General features: G+C 37.6%; 1 protein-coding gene across 1 annotated transcript in view; it reads right to left on the reverse strand.

Moving 5' to 3' along the window:
- Positions 1-9,864: 9,864 nt before the first annotated feature.
- Positions 9,865-16,441, reverse strand: part of WDR49 (WD repeat domain 49) — a 115,629-nt gene continuing 109,052 nt past the window's right edge. The window contains 2 exon segments of the mRNA XM_078147652.1: positions 9,865-10,048; positions 12,070-12,236. Of these exon segments, the coding sequence (XP_078003778.1) occupies positions 9,865-10,048; positions 12,070-12,236 (351 nt within the window).

Here is a 16,441-nt window from a genome sequence, read left to right on the forward strand (position 1 = left end):
GTACATGGAAATGTTCTTTTTTTCATTTTTTTGTACTTAAACTCAAATTTAATAAAATTAAAGAGGAAGAAATATCTTCATTGCAGGAGATATATAGACTTAGAAAACCACATGTTAATATTATCCATGTTATTTATTGATTTTGTTAAACATTTCTCAATCACATTTTAATCTGGCCTTACTCAGGGGTTTTGCTGGCCACCCGTCTGACACCTCTGATCTTGACTTTCCATTCTTATATAGCAACTATTGTCTCCCTATTTTGAAACTCAACTAGAGTCCCATATGTGGGAGAAAGAAAAAGAACTTCGAATTCTTAGAAAAGTCAACATAGCCTTTCAGACCCACTTTTTGTCAGAATGTTCAAAAAAAACCTTCTATTTTCTAAATTGAGTTTTCTTATCCTATCATCATGTACCTCTACTCATAAGGGAACAATGCTTCAAAATAATTCTCTTCAGTATCTTCTAGAAATAGCATCTGACATGAGAACAAGATCAGAGCACCAGAAACCAGTCAGTGACTTTGTCTTTCAACATTTCTTCTTCTCTGGTCCACTAAGTTTTGAAAATTAATTAAGGCAATTTGGGAGAAGATGGCTTATCAATGGCAGAATCATAATAAGAAATATTCAGGGTGTCCTTACTTCTGAAAAGTTGTCAAATAAAATATTTCTGCCTCAAAACTCAGCATGGTTCAACAGGCCCTTGGCTACCCTTTCAGAAAGCATGCATCAGCAGCCTGAGCTGTCTTAGCACCTGACTTGACATCCCATTTCACCTTAACCCACATTGCAAAGAGCCAATTGTTTTCTTCTTTTATTTCTCTTCCTTTTTAATAAGGAGGGCATCCTGGAGAGAAGAACAAAAATATAAGAATGGGAAACTTACTTTCTGCAAGTGAGGCAATCTTTAGGTTTTTAGGGCATCCCTCCTCTGGCTTTTCCCTGAAGTATTTCTCTGGGTTGACAAGGAAATCAGGTTTGTTCACTTCTGCCACCTCCTCCAGGGTTCCGATATGCAATGACCTAAATACACCTTCAGAACAACAGGATTTTTAAAAATCATTAAGTCCCCAGAATCAAGAGATTTTTCCAGCCAAGTGAACTTTTCTGATCTAGCCTTCCTCAGCTCTTACAGCTGCAGTGCTCGGCAAACTCTGTAAACACAGCTGGGCCAATTGAATCAGTGGTCCTTTTTTTATTCAAAGGGACCAAAAGGTGCCTAACACTCTCCATTTGTTTTTATTTTTATTTTTTATTCCTTAGTCATTTTCACATAGAAACAAGGATTCTGCCACATTGGAAAATCTCCAATTTCTTTTCTATTATTAAGAAATAGAGTTCTTTGTGTAGTCCCCTCAAAAGCTAGAGAAATAAGCCTTCTTCAAAATAGAATGCAGAAAGGTCTGAGCTCAGAAGAGCTCTTCAGTTTGGCTGAAATGTTCACCAAGGCAGCTCTATTGTATTGAATATGTGCACAAGGTGATGAAAATCCATTTTAATTATGCCCATAAAAATGACTTGGACAAAAAAAAAAGAAATTGAGCCTTCTACTTCATGTGATAGAGGATGAGGGAAAGGAAATAAATGAAGGCTTAATTCAAGATGTCATTCTATACAATTTCTATTGAATGTTATCAAATAATGGTGGATCTTTTTATAGCTCAGGCTGAATTCTTCATACAACAACTGATTTCTCTGGGAGCGAAGTTTCCTTCAGTCATCAGCAGAGAAAAGATTGGCAGTGAGAGAAATCACATTATTATAGACTGTGATGTGAACTATAAACTAGTTCCCTCTCAGTCTCTAGAGAAAATAACTCAGTATGGGAAGATGACCTTTGTTTTGACTTACTTTTTTGCAGTTCTTTTCTAATCATCAGTAAATCCCCTGGCACTTCATAACCTGATCAATCTCTAGCATTGCCCAGTGCCTGGCACATAATAGCACTTAATAAAGGCTTGTTACCTGATTGATGGGTTCCTAATGATGAGAAGAATATGCTAATGATACGTACTTACTTGATGACTTTGGTATCAGTCCACCATGGCAGAATTTGTATGTCTTTTTCTTTAATGTTATGCTTTCCTTAGAGTTTGTGCCAACATTGTTATTTTCCTCTGGGTTGAGCCTGGACAAAACAATCCATTATGGGATAAAATATTAACTACAAATGAAGGCTAATAACACATTCTCAGCTTATAAGAATGTTGGTGTTTCAGGAATCAATATTTTTATTTTCTTGTTAACCCTGTTTGGGTACTTACCAAGTCATACCTTTTAATAAAATGTCTCAAGATAACGTGGACTTAGAGAAGGGCCAGACACAATTGTCTACCACAACTAAGGAAAAGGTATACTTAGATGATCTGTTGAAACTGCCATGTTGCTGCTCCCATGATGCTAATCATAATCCATCCATGCCTGCCCATCACATGCCTGTCTACACATGTCCTTCATATGTGGACTGGGAGTCTACCCAAACTGCTGGAAAACTTTCTCATTTTTTTATTCACAACAAAAAGTACCAGCGGAGCACATGAAGCTCCCAGAGGTTATTCTTCAACCTTACTACATGGCTTAGCCACCTTCACTTTGCTTCATATATTACTCGGGTAATAAAATAAAAATGTCAAAATCTTTGGAGTAAAAGCCTTTTTTTCTTTTCTCTCTTTTTTTTTAGGAGGCATAAGAGTTAATTGACTGCCCAAAGTCACACAGCTAGTAAGTGTCTGAGGCCAGGTTTGAACTCAGCTCCTCCTGACTCCAGGGCCAGTGTTCTATCCACCGCACCATCTTGCTACCCCTATGACTCTCTTTTCTATATCCTTTTGTCCCCTCATCCTACTTCAGTCATTTGTCTTCTTTCTTATCCCTACCTATACTGTGCTCAGGAAGGGATCTATCAGTCATTATACATTACTACGAATTCCAGTCAATGAATTCCCTCTCCCGGGGGTATTGGCATCATATATTCAATCTTTAATTTGATTACAAAATGCTCTGCCCCTAATTAAGTAATTCAGGTATCAGCAGGAAGGTAAAGGAAATCTCTTCTTGGTGGTAGGGTGCTTCCTAGAACTGTACCAGATGGGCTCTTGACTATTCTTCATGGTATAATGAAAAGATTCTAGATTGAGATTTGGAGACAAGGGATTTGAGTTGAGTTCCTAGTATTTCTACCAATTGTGTGCCATTAGTAAAGCTACTTAACCCCACTTACAATTTTCTCATCTTTAAAATGAGATGATTGGAAGAGATTAGACGATCTCTGAGATCCCTTCCCTACCTGAGATATCATCATCTCCTTCATATGTATCACCACTCCAATGCCAAGGCATGAATTGATACAAATTCCACCCAACTCCATGACTGAAAAAGCAACTAAAAGAGCGCACCCACAACCTGATTGGTTGATAGCATCACTGTTGGACGCAAAGAATGAGACATTCTTTTATTTCCATGGAAACCAGTTATTTGGAGGAACAGGAAGTAGGGGACAGGCAGAGTTTTATGGAGTAGTAATGAAAGTAATAATAATAATAACTATAATAATAACACATTTATATGGTACTTTAAATTTGCTAAAGTGTTTCACATGTTTAGGGAGATTTACATCTGTTGCTGTGCTAATGAGCAAATTGAAATACCAGGGACAATAACAGATGCCATCCTTTGTGTGTGTGTGTGTGTGTGTGTGTGTGTGTGTGTGTGTGTGTGTGTGTTCTATTTGATTCTCACAATGCCATTGTGTTGTGGTGGGTAATAAAGGCATTATAATTATTATCATTATTATCCCCTATCCACACTGGCTCAGAGAGCTAAAGTGACTTACCAATAGTCACAGAGTTAATAAAGGTCTGTAGTCATGACTCTAAAGCCAGCCCACCATGCACTAGATCATGGTGCCTTTCATTATGAGTTATTACTATTCAATACTTAAATGCAGATACTCCTCCACAAATAGTTCCGTGCCTTAGATAGTTTTCATAAATTGATGGGAGGGGGGATCCTTTGCCCTTGCCTTGGGCCCAAGCCTCTGGTGAGAGTGGGATTCTCCAAAGTTACTAAATTGGTTTTCCAACATTGGGGGAGGGGCTCAGGCTGGCCAAATTTAATATCCCTCCCAGCTTTGTGTCTAACTTTTTGGACTTCAACGCCATGCCAGGTACCTTCAATCTTCTCTATAGCCCCACTTTCCAGATCCTTTTTGTCTGTTGTCTTCCCCCATCAGATTGTAAGTTCTTTGAGGGAAGGAAGTGTGTTTCTTTTTGCTTGTACTTGTATCCCCCCTCCTTAACAGAGTGCCTAGCACATAATCAATGTTTACTAACTCCTTGCTATTTTCCTTTGTTTCATCCAACAGTAGACACATGGTGTATTACCAGTCAAGAAGGTTTTATCTTACATGCTTATGTGCCAGGCATTAGAGATACAAAGTAAAAATGAAATTGTCTCTGCCTTCAAGAATTTTGTATTCTAACATAAGCCAATAGGCATCTGCTATATGTGTGTGTGTGTGTGTGTGTGTGTGTGTGTGTGTGTGTGTGTGTGTGAACAAAACACATATGAAACAGATGCAAGGTTCTCTTGCAGGTGGCAGGGTGGAACATTAGCAGCTTAGGGGAAATTCAAAGTTGTCAAGGTGAGAAGGGAGTACATTCCAGGCATGAGGGACAGCTAATGTTACCCACTGGGATATGGAGTGTCAGGAGTAATTAATAGCAAGGTGAGTTTAGGGGGCCTGAGGAAGGTGTAGAGAGTAATGGGTGATGAGCCTAGAATGCTAAAATAATGTAAGAATGTGAAGGGATTTAAATACTGACTGAGGAGATTCGATTTGATCCGAAGGTAATACGGAGCCCCTACAGTCTACTGGGTAGAGGAGTGTCTTGGTCAGAGGAATATCATATTGGCAGCTGCATGGAGGGTGGATTGTAATGGGAAAAAACTTGAGGCAGGGAGACTGCTGTGGTAGTCCAGGTGAGAGGTTAAAAGGGCTTGAACTCAAAACCTTTACAGCTTGGTAAGAGTTATCAGACTTGGTCCTTGACTAGCAGAGGATTTGGCTCCATACCTTAGTGAGGCCTCAGCACAAAATATTTATGGAGATGTCTAGTCAAATAGAGAGCACTGAAGGAAATCTGTTTTAAAGAAATAAATTTGGAACAGGTCTTCAAGGCCTCCTAAATGATAAGCAACCTCCTCTATTTTCTATTCAACACATGGACACCTAGTCTATCCTACATTAGGAAAGCTCCAATTGCTAGAAAGCTTTTCCTTAACATCCTTTAAATCTGCCTTTCTGCAATTCTACCAATGCTCCTCGTTCTGCCCCCAGGATCAAACATACCGGTTGGGTCACTGTGGGCAAGCCACTTCAACACTATTAGCCATAGTTTCTTCACCTGTAAATGCTAATGATATTATAACAATCATAACAAGAATGTTGGGTGGAAAGTACTTTGTAGAATCTGCGAAGTCTTATAGAGATGTTTGGACATTATATTTGGAAAACATTTGCAACATTGATCTAATCAGTGTAAACCTGTCCATGAACCCCAAAAGCCCATATGTCAGGATACTACCAGTGTTGCAATCAGTTCCATGAAGAAGAAAGTTTTTGCCTGGCTCTTCTCCATTCTATCTAGTGTATCCCTGTCAGAAGGGGAGAATATGGGAGTATGAGAGAAGTGATTGTTCACTTGATTTATGAAGGCAAGGCTACAGCCTCTCAATATTACAAAACATTCAGAATGATGACTGTGCTAGAACACATAGTAGGTGCTTACAAAAGCTTTGTTCATTTGATGTAGAATCCAAAGGCAGTTCCACATTGTCACATAAGATTTGCTTTTAAGTGAAGGGTAGGCAGTATTACAGCATCCTTAATGGGGTTCTCAAATTGTAAGTTAGTTCAAGACCACAGTATAACTAGATCACTCCACTGGATATGAAGTAGCTGCAAGCTTCAGCTGCCATAGAGAATAAGTGAACATGCCTCCCAGTCCCCACCTAAAAACTCCTCTGCCAGGGGTCCCTCTCTGCTGTACAGTGGAGTCAGATAAGATTTGCACTCGGATGTGAGTTTGAACCCTACTCTATCACTTAGTAGTGCCATGTGACTTTGAGCAAGTCACTGATCCTTCCAGAGCCTTAGTTTCTTTATCTAAAAAATGAAGGGGTTGGATAAAATGACCTCTAAGTCTATGATCTGTGATCAGTATTCCATCACTGTCGCCAAGGTCAGAGGATTTGTCTTTCCACACCTACCCCACAACCACCCCAAAGTTGCTAGGGTGCCATTTTTCAGACTTAATTTTCAATGACTTATGCAGACATCACAGCCTGTCATTTGTCACACATTTCACACTGTTATTGCTACAGATAGCTTGCAAAAGTCACCTGCCATTTTCCCCAGTGTTTCATTTCATCTTTACCTATGGCTTTAAAGGAGATTTCAATCTTTTGTGTATTTCTCTTTCTGTGTATCTATCGACCTTCAAGTTTTATTTGCTGACCATATCTCAAGTGTGATGTGTTGGTAGGATAATAAGCTGCCCAAAGTCTTAAACTATTTAATCCTATTCCCTCCTGATGCTGCCATAAATTTGGAGTGCTTGTAATGACCTCAATAGTCTTTAAAGCCTTTGCCTCAGTGTTCCTTCTGTTTCATCTAGATGGGCTAGAATTAATTGAAATTCTTCTACCAATCATCAATGCTAAAGCTTTTAGCCCAGTTTCTAATAGCCAGCCTTCACATGTAACTTTGTATACAGGCAATCCCCCATGCCTATGATGTATTCCAGTATTCCCACCTGGCCTCCACCTGTTAGGAGCCCTTACTTCCTTCAAGATTTTACTCGGGTCACCTTTTATCCAGCACTTTTCCTGATGTTTCTGTTAATGCTGTCTTCCTCCTCAAAATATCTAGGGTCTACTTATCTATTTACTTGTTTGTATTACATAATGGACTTAATCTACACAAGTAAAGTGGTTGTTTACTGTTTCTGTTTTTGAATCTCCAGTGGCTAGCAAAGTGTTTATGCATGCTTTTTAAAATGAATTGAATTGAATTTGAAGCTAAACCAGAGAAATGAGAGCTATGTTCTCATATCTGAATAGCTTTGATGTACAAGAGAGCATAGATGTTTTCTGTCACTCCTAAAAGCAGACCTGGACTCACATCAAAGTTACAAGTTAGTACATTTTGCTTCAACATGGTCAATGGAATTTTCCAACAATAGATTTCCTAATATTTGAGAGAGTGAGTTTCTGTCACTGGAAGTAATAAATCAGAGAAGGGATGACTATTATTTTGGATGCTGAAGAAGGACTTTTCTTTTATTGGGTTAAAGTTTAGATTAAATGATCTTTAAATTCCCATTGATCTCTGAGATTCATAATTCCATAATCATTAAGTATGCAATTACTAGATGTGTGACTCAGAGTAAGTCACTTAACCTTTAATTACCTCAGTTTTATCATCTGCAAAATGAGCTAGAGAAGGGAAATGGCACAAACCACTCCAGTATCTTTATCAAGAAAACCCTAAATAGGGTTATGAAGAATCAGACAAGATTGAACAACAACAATCTTATTGGGAATTGATCAGATTTGAAATAATTTTCTGTTAGTTTAGAAATACTATATTTTGTATGTCTTACATCCTTATCTAACATGTTGTTCTCATCTGCATTTTGTTTTTTCCAGAGATAGGGTATTCTGCTTGCTATATGTGGGTGTTGGAGATGAGAGAGTTGTATTGTGTTTTTAACTCAATTACTAACTTACTTTGAGGCCTTTAGGCAAGATTTTAAAGGAAAACTCTAATCTTCATATGTTTCCCAGGGCTTAAAGTTAATATCCTTCCCACCTACTTTCTAGGTAAAATATTATAAAATTCTTTGAGCACCATGGAAACCAGCCACTATTTGTATAAGTACAGAGGAAAATATTCAACCAAGCTATTAATCCCATGAAAGATTATGAGGATTCAAGATAAGAACACAGCTTAATAAAAAATAAAAAGCTTTCACTTCTTTCTTCATCTTTCCTTCTTGGATACTTTTCTTCCTTTCATTATTTAACATTCTTTTCATTTGATTCAATTTGGTTAGCACTTTTTTAGGGGAAGTTAGGTGGCTCAATGAATAGAGCACTAGGCCTGGAGTCAGGAAGAACTAAGTTCAAATCCAACCTCAGACACTTACAAATTGTGTGACCTTGGGCAAGTCATATAATACTGCTTGCCTTAGTTGGCTCATCTGTAAAATGAGATGGAGAAAGAAATGGGAAGCCACTCCAGTATCTCTGCTAAGAAAACCCCGAATTGAGTCACAGAGAATTGGACATGACTGAAATGACTAAACAACAGCTACTTTTTAAGCACCTACTGTGTGTTAACCCTTCTTACATGCTGGGGAGATAAAGCTACCTGAGATGACAACAGTCCTTGCTTTTATGGAGATAACATTTCATTCTATAGTTTCTCTTGATTTTTTTCTTTTCTCTTTTTCCTTTTTTTGTTATGGCTTAATACTTTAACACACATGTTTCATCTCGTTCTTTCTAAAAACCTTTCTCACATTTCTTTTTCTTTTATGTTTTTTGAGTGGTATAAGAGCTGACAAGGCTCTGCCCTTGAATTAACAGCCTTGATTCAATAAAATTGCAACATTTCTCAGAATCATATTTTCTTAGGAGTGATGTCTAGTAACCTCCTTAGTGCTGGATTCTGGGCAACAAAAGATGTTATAGAGTTGATAATTTCATTGAACTCTTAAGTTTTATAAATAAGCTTCCTGGTCACATTTCAGAAAATTATGACAGCTGTACTGCAGGTTCCAATAATGTGTCTTAGTTATTTGTGACCTCTTTTGCTTTAATTTTTTTCAGGATTTTGTAAAAGAAGAATATTATCCCCTTGTATGCTGCAAATGCTTACCTCTTATCCTTTGGCAAGATAAACAATATTAAAAATAGGAATTTCTATTTTGCAAAAGAAAACATTGAAAATTTTATTATCTTAACACATCAATTGATATGAATTAAAGAAAGCTATTGCATGAGGGATTAAATGGCAAATGTTATAGTAAAAGATTTTATCAGATAGCATGCTGATGAAGATTAGGTTCTGAGTGGGAAAATATTATCAGCATATTTTGGGGGGGTAAGTAGGGAGGAGTAGGGTTCTCATTATTTCCAGGCTAGATTGGTGCTAGAGATGGGTAAATGTAGCATTCAATCAAGAAACGAGTTTCTATTAAGTACCTATTATATGCCAGACAAGGTGCTACTTGTTGGGGGTACAAAGCCAAAAATGAAACCACTCCTTCCCTTAAAGCATTTATATTCTAAAAGGTGTAACAGCATATGTGTATATAAGTATATTCATATTCATGCTATATAAAAAATGCAAAGCAATTTGAGGAAGGAAACAGTCAAATATAGTACATTCAAAGAGTGGTCAAGAGTGAGCCTAGGCAAGTCATTTAACTTCTGGGTGCATCAAGCAACTGACTAAGATTGTAAGTTTCAGATCAGATACCAGGGTACATTGGAAGGAGGAATTTGCCCACTGGGAATTCCCTATACCAAAGAGGAGAAAATTATTGAAGGTATGGTGCCATTGGTGGGAACCATTTACAATTTGTGCCTTCACTTCTTCCCACTCACTCTCTTTAAATTCTCTGGATTCAAACTTCTGACTTCCACATTCAACCAAAACAGCTCTCTTCCAAGCCATTCATGATTTCTTCATTGCCAAGTCTCATGGTCTTTTCTCAGTGCTTCTCTCTCTTGACCTCTCTGCAGGCTAGGACACTGTCCATCATCCTCTTCTCCTTGATACTCTCTTCTCACTAGGTTTCTGTGTCACTGCTGTCCTGCTTTATCTTCAACCTGTCTGACCAATCCTTCTTAGTCGGCTTGCTTGGATCCTCATCCAATTTGCCCTTGATAACCAGGGGTATGTCCCCAAAGTTCTCTTCTGGGTCCTCTTCTCTTCTTCCTCTATACGATTTTTGCTTGATGACCTCATCAGCTCTTATTGATTCAATTATTTCTATGCAAATAAATTTCAGATGATCTACTTCCCAGTCCCTTAGGCTCATAATCTAGATTTCATCTATGACTGCTCACTCTCCCTCATCCCATATAGCCAATCCTTTGCTAAGTCCTATTGATTCTTTGTAGCACCTCTCTCTCTCTCTCTCTCTCTCTCTCTCTCTCTCTCTCTCTCTCTCTCTCTCTCTCTCTCTCCTCTGTGTCTGTCCCACTCTCTCTCTTATACATACACACACACACCCTCCTCCAATACTTTTATCATCCTGTAGCATGACTTTTTTCCCTCCCGCTTAAACTATTAGAATAATATTTTTAGTTGATCTCACTGCCTCAACATTCCCCTACTCACATACATCCTCCATTTAGCATATGATAGCTGATCTTCCTCAAGTGCATGTCTGACCATGTCACACACCCCCATTCAATAATTTCCAATGACTTGTTATTGTCCCCAGGACCAAATATAAAGTTCCCTATTTGGCTTTCAAAATTCTTTCTAACCTGACTCCTGGCTCCCTTTCTGGTCTCTAAACATCTTATTTCCCTCTATGTACTCTGTGATCTAGTGATGCTGCATTGTTTGTTCGTCCCACAAGACTCTTCATTTACCAATTTCCTTGCATTTTCACTAGTTGTCCTGGAATTTTCACTTCCAACTTCTCTGGCTGGCAATCCTAGAATTGTTTCATCCCAGGTATATCTTGCTTTTTTGAGCTTTGCTTCATTGAGCTTCACTGATATTGATTTTTTTTAACAAATTGAAGGTTTGTGGCAACCCTGCACTGACAAGTCTATCAGAGCCATTGCCCCCAACAGCATGTGCTCACATCATGTCTCTGTGTCACATGTTGGTAATTCTAACAATATTTCAAATTTTCCCATCATTATATCCGCTATGGTTGTCCGTGATAATGATCTTTGATCTTACTGTTATAATTGTTTTGGGGCTCCATGAACCATGACCATATAAGACAGTGAATGTAGTTGACAAATGTTTTATGTCTTCTGATTGCTTCACCAACCCAGCCATTCCCCCATCTCTCTCCCTGTCTTCAGGCCTCCTTATTCCCTGAGATACAATAATATTGAAATTAAGCCAATTAATAACTCTACAATGGCTTCTAAGTGTTCAGGTGAAAGGGAGAGTCAATTAGTGGGGCAAACTTCACTGTTGTCTTATTTTAAGAAATTTCCACAGCCACCCCAAACTTCAGCAACCACCATCCTGATCAACAGCGGGGCAATACCTTCCACCAGCAAAAAGATTATGACTTGCTGAAGGCTCCAATGATGGTTAGCATTTTTTAGCAACAAAGTATTATTTTTAATTAAGGTATGTACATTTTCAGACATAATGCTATTGCACACTTAATAGGCTACAGTATAGTGTAAACATAACTTTTATATGAATTGGGAAGCCAAAAAAGTCACGACATTTTATTGCGATATTCAGTTTATTTCAGGGGGAATAGAACCGAACCCATAATATCTCCAAGGTATATCTGTACCTCTCTCCACCTCCTGACTTCCCTGACTTTCTTCAAATCTCAGTTAGAATCCTACCTTTGGCAAGAGACCTTTTCTGCTCCCCTTCCTCCTTTTAACACTGAAAATTCAACTTTTCAGTGAGAAAAGGAATCTCACTATAAACTTTCTGTTAAGGGAACTTACCTAATTTAAAGCAAGTAGCAATGGGCAAAAGAGGGAGGAAAAGGGAAGATGCCCCATGTGTTTATGGACAAGGTCCAGTGTTGTTTAGGAATTTACTCAACCAATCTAGCCTCAGAAAATGTGTCAATCCATTTCCTCAGTGAGTTCCACTAGGGAAATAAAGCTGCATTTAATGCCTACATAGAATTCGGTCCATCTTACCGTCTCTCCCAAAGGACTGCATCCATAGGGTAGGAAGTGTATGCACTAATGCTTCCTTTCTTGACCTACAATATACATCAATAGGCCTGTTGTAGAAAACACTTAATCAAATCCAAAAAATGACTTACATGCTGCTTGCATCACCTTTATGTTTCATATTAAACCCAGTTTGTTCTGTGGAGACCAAAAAAGGTCCTTCCTCGGGCAGTAAAGCAATTGCCCTTGGGACATCTTCAACTGCTGGAAGTTCTCTTTGAGGAAGGGGGACATTGTTTTTAATTCGCCAATGTTCCATCTGAAAGGATGAAGAAATTAGCTTGAACTGTGAAAATCAAGTTGCTATTCTTGATTTAAAAAATAAATTCTTCCAAGCAAGATGTGCACTTATACACATAAAAAAGCTTTAAAGGGGCTGAGTAGGGGGCAACATTGATTTTCTGCAACTGCTTTCTTTCCATCTTACCTACAAAGTGGTAAATCCATCTTGAAAACACATTCCAGATATTGATGTGTTTTTTTTTAAATTTATGGTTGGTTTTCACAGGCTCTGATCATATTTCTTTTAAAAAACCAATTGTTGTGTTGATGTCTTTTGTCTTTACATCATACTCATTTCTTGAGAAAAGAAATGTTCCTCCTTCCCTCCACATTGAATGCATCTTTGTGATGTTGAAAAATAATTAAGTGAAAACATCCAGTAGTTATACCAAGTGATGATGTAGCCAACATTCTGCCCTAGTTGTCCCTGGCCTCTCTGCTACTGAGGAGGGAGACTATTTTGTTATATGTTCTGTAGAACCTTCACTGATTTTTTTAATCATTCAGTTTCTTTTGGTGATCTTTCAGTTTACATTATTACATGTATTGTGTAGTATTCTTCAGTTTCTGCCTATTTCATTCTGTGCTAACCTTGCACATCCTCCATGTTTCTCTGGATGCCTCAAATTTATCATACTGCACAGTAATATCCTACTACTCTAAGACATAGCTAGGGACCGGTCTTGTGGTTTCATTGGCATAGGAAACTCCCTCTAATAATGATGATTAGTACTTTCTCTGCAGCTTATTGTCTTAGATGGGTGCCTAAGGTGCTGACAATTTCAATGATTTGCCCAGGATCACTCCACCCTGCCTAGATATATCCAAGGCAGGATTTGAACCTCTATCTTCCTATCTCTGAAGCTAAATCTCTATCCAATGTGGCTCATTGCCTCCCAACTTTGATACACCATTGTTTTGATTTTTCAGACATCCCTCAATTTATGGGCATATACTTTGTTGCTCATATCTCTTAATAGGAATATTGATTTAGAAAAAATTCATAGTTGAAAAAATAAAGTGATTGAGAATCTTAATATGGGATCCACATTGTAGACTCCAATCATGTATGCATGGCAACCTATAATGAAGCCTAATATTGAAGTCCATCTCCACTTTATGAGGTGTGTCCTTCCGGGTTTCCCAAGGTTATTTGCTTTTTGACTATTATAGGGTTTCTAGTTGTCTCAGATATCATTCAAGCTGGTGCTTATTCCATCTCACTTGAAGAAAAGAAAATCCCATTACCTTTTGGCAGTTGTCTTAATTATATTTAAGCTAGTGGATAAACCATCCTTATTTCTCTGACTTTAAACACTAATGAGATCATTAACCAGTACCAGACAATCTGGGCTGTCATTTTCATAAACTGCTTTTCGTGCACATGTAGGAAAGCTCATGGCTATTTGGTTACGCAGACATTATAAAGACAATGATTTGCAACAAATGATTGAGATAGACTGTTACCTCCAAGCAAGTCCACCTAAGGGGTTTTAACTCCTCCCCCCACCTGCCACACACATATGTGCACCCCTGTACGCATACTTAATTACATAAGAGACCACAAAGAATTTCAGGATTGAGAAAAATGGAGTCTTCAGAAATCTAAAACTCAGCAATCCCTAAAAGTGAAATGAACTGGCTTTCAGTTCTTCCAGATACTTCATCACAGTTTCTAGAAGAGCAGATCCCCTGAAATAATTCTGAAAGTGTGTAGTTTGGCAGTCAGAAATTTAAAAAGCTCTACAAGAACTTTCTAACACTAAGCCATAGAGGCTTAGGATAGAAACCTTTCTCCTAGTAAGTGGGAGAAAGAAGAGTTAGAAAGACAAACAATGCTTGTGGGTTCAACTTACTTGACTCTTCTATGTTTTAAAAGGACTTGGCCCATGGAGACAAAAATTTTCCTTTGCTGTGGAAAGCCCAACATAGCCAAGATCTCAAGAACAAATAAACTGTACTTCTGGAGAGAAAAGCTCCTAATGGTTTTCTTTTAATTCTATGTTGGATGCATGAAGGTCTTGACTCCCTAAAGGATCTGAAACTTAAGCCTTTCAACCTCCCTATAAACTAAAAGAGAGGGTCCACTCTTCCTCTTATAGGGATAGGTGGCACTTATCTGATTACTCTAGAGAAGTTCTGCAGGCATATGCCCAGGCAAAGCCGTGTTTGACAGTAACCAGATGCAACCATGGAATCAGTGGGACACTCTTTTATGGTGACCATGTGAAACTCGCAGAGATCAAACCTTGCAGAGATTACATGCCACATCTATACACTAGGGAGAAACTACGTGCCTTGCAAACAGGAATTGAACTGTTTTCTATTAAATAAATAATACAAACCATACAAGACCAGAAGGGAACAGGCCAAGAGGGATCCCCACATAAGCCATCAATGGCCCTGTAACTACAGATGTATGAATTGTGCCTCCATAAGTGTCTTTGGTCTTATATGTTCACAATGTGTGTGCTGACAAGAATGTGTTGTGGACACATGTGTGCCTCACATGGTGTACCTCCATATATGTTCCTTGATCACAAATATATTTCCTATTGTGCTTTATTCCATACATATTCCTTAAGTGAATCCACCCTTCTCATTGATGATGTATTTGTGAGCAAATTTATCCCATATTTATGAAGGAAATATTATATTGTTACCTTTTTAATGTTACTTCATTAAATGTCTTTGATTTAGCAACATCAGAAATGTGAGGCCCTGAGGCAGTGCCCATTGAAACTATGTTTCATATTTTTTTCCACTTTTAACTAAGTATCTTTATTTCTTCAAAATAATAAATAGTTTCCAAGTGAAATATCACTTTATACTATTCAGAAGGAGATTTGAGTCACAGTTCATTTTCTTTATAAAATGACTCAAATTTCATCTGAAAACTGTTTCTTTATGTGCAACTGTTATCAGTTTTTATTTTTAGAGTCCTCTTTCTGCAACTATTAGGTATCAAAATGTTCACGTTGAGGAGCAATAATATCTTATATATTTTAATAATTAATATAAATATTTTCTCCTACATAAAATAGCTTTCTTATATAGCCTCTTTATCACTAAATTGTTCCATATGAAAAGGAATTACTTTTGAGCTAGCAGAATGTTATTCCATCTAATGCAGGGAATGTCAAGACTTTTATATTAGTATCCTTGATGCCTAGTATAAGGTTTGAAATATAGAAAGTGCTTCATAAATGCTTACTTAATTGATTGAACTAAGAGTGTCCTCTGGATGACTACTAAAAAGAAACACATTAGTCAAAATTCATGGGCTATATTTTTATAGTGAATGTGGATCTCTTGTGCATCTTGAACCTGGGGTAGCTTTTGTGGGAAGATCCACATGTGAGCTACACACAAATTGCCTTGAACCAAAGAATAATATTCTATTTCAATGCTTGGCCAAATTGGATACAATTTATGATTTGGGCTTGACTGAAGGAAATATTGACAGTAAGTTTCTTTCCTGTGGATTTTGATCATTACTACACATTGGTGCTACACAATGGGTAATTGGTGGATATGAAGAAATAGTTCTCAAAAGAAGAATTGTAAACTGCTTAAAAAAAATATATATATATACATATATATATATATATATATATATATATACATGAAAGAACGCTCCAAATAATAAGAAATGCAAATCAAAATAACCTAAAGGTTTCATCTCACATTGAGCAAATTGTTAAAAATGACAAAAGATAGAATAGTTAATATTGATGGGGCTATGGAAAGAGGCACACTAATGCACTGTTGTGAATTTGCACAACATTTCTGGAAAGAAATTTGGAATCATGCAAAGAAAGTGGCTAAAAATGCTTATACCCTTTGACTTGGAGATTCCACTGCTAGTAATAAAGTCAGTGACAAAAAGAAAAGCATCTTATTCACTTCTAGCTGTAATAGTACTTTTGGGGTAGCAAAGAATTAGAAATAAAGTAGATGTCTATTGAATAGGGAATGAAGAGAGAATTATGAGATGTGAATGTAATGAAATATTACTGTGCTGTAAAAAGTGACAAACATGACAAATACAGAATAGCATGGAAAGACTTCCATGAACCCACTTGGTGCAACACCTGGCACAAAGCAGGAACTTGAATAAGTGCTTATTGACCGCCTTACTGACTGACTGCAAGTGATGCAAAATGCAGTAAGCAAAGGAAA

Source organism: Phascolarctos cinereus, unplaced genomic scaffold (genome assembly GCF_003287225.1).
Source record: "Phascolarctos cinereus isolate Bilbo 61053 unplaced genomic scaffold, phaCin_HiC Scaffold_7;HRSCAF=346, whole genome shotgun sequence".
Taxonomy (NCBI): domain Eukaryota; kingdom Metazoa; phylum Chordata; class Mammalia; order Diprotodontia; family Phascolarctidae; genus Phascolarctos; species Phascolarctos cinereus.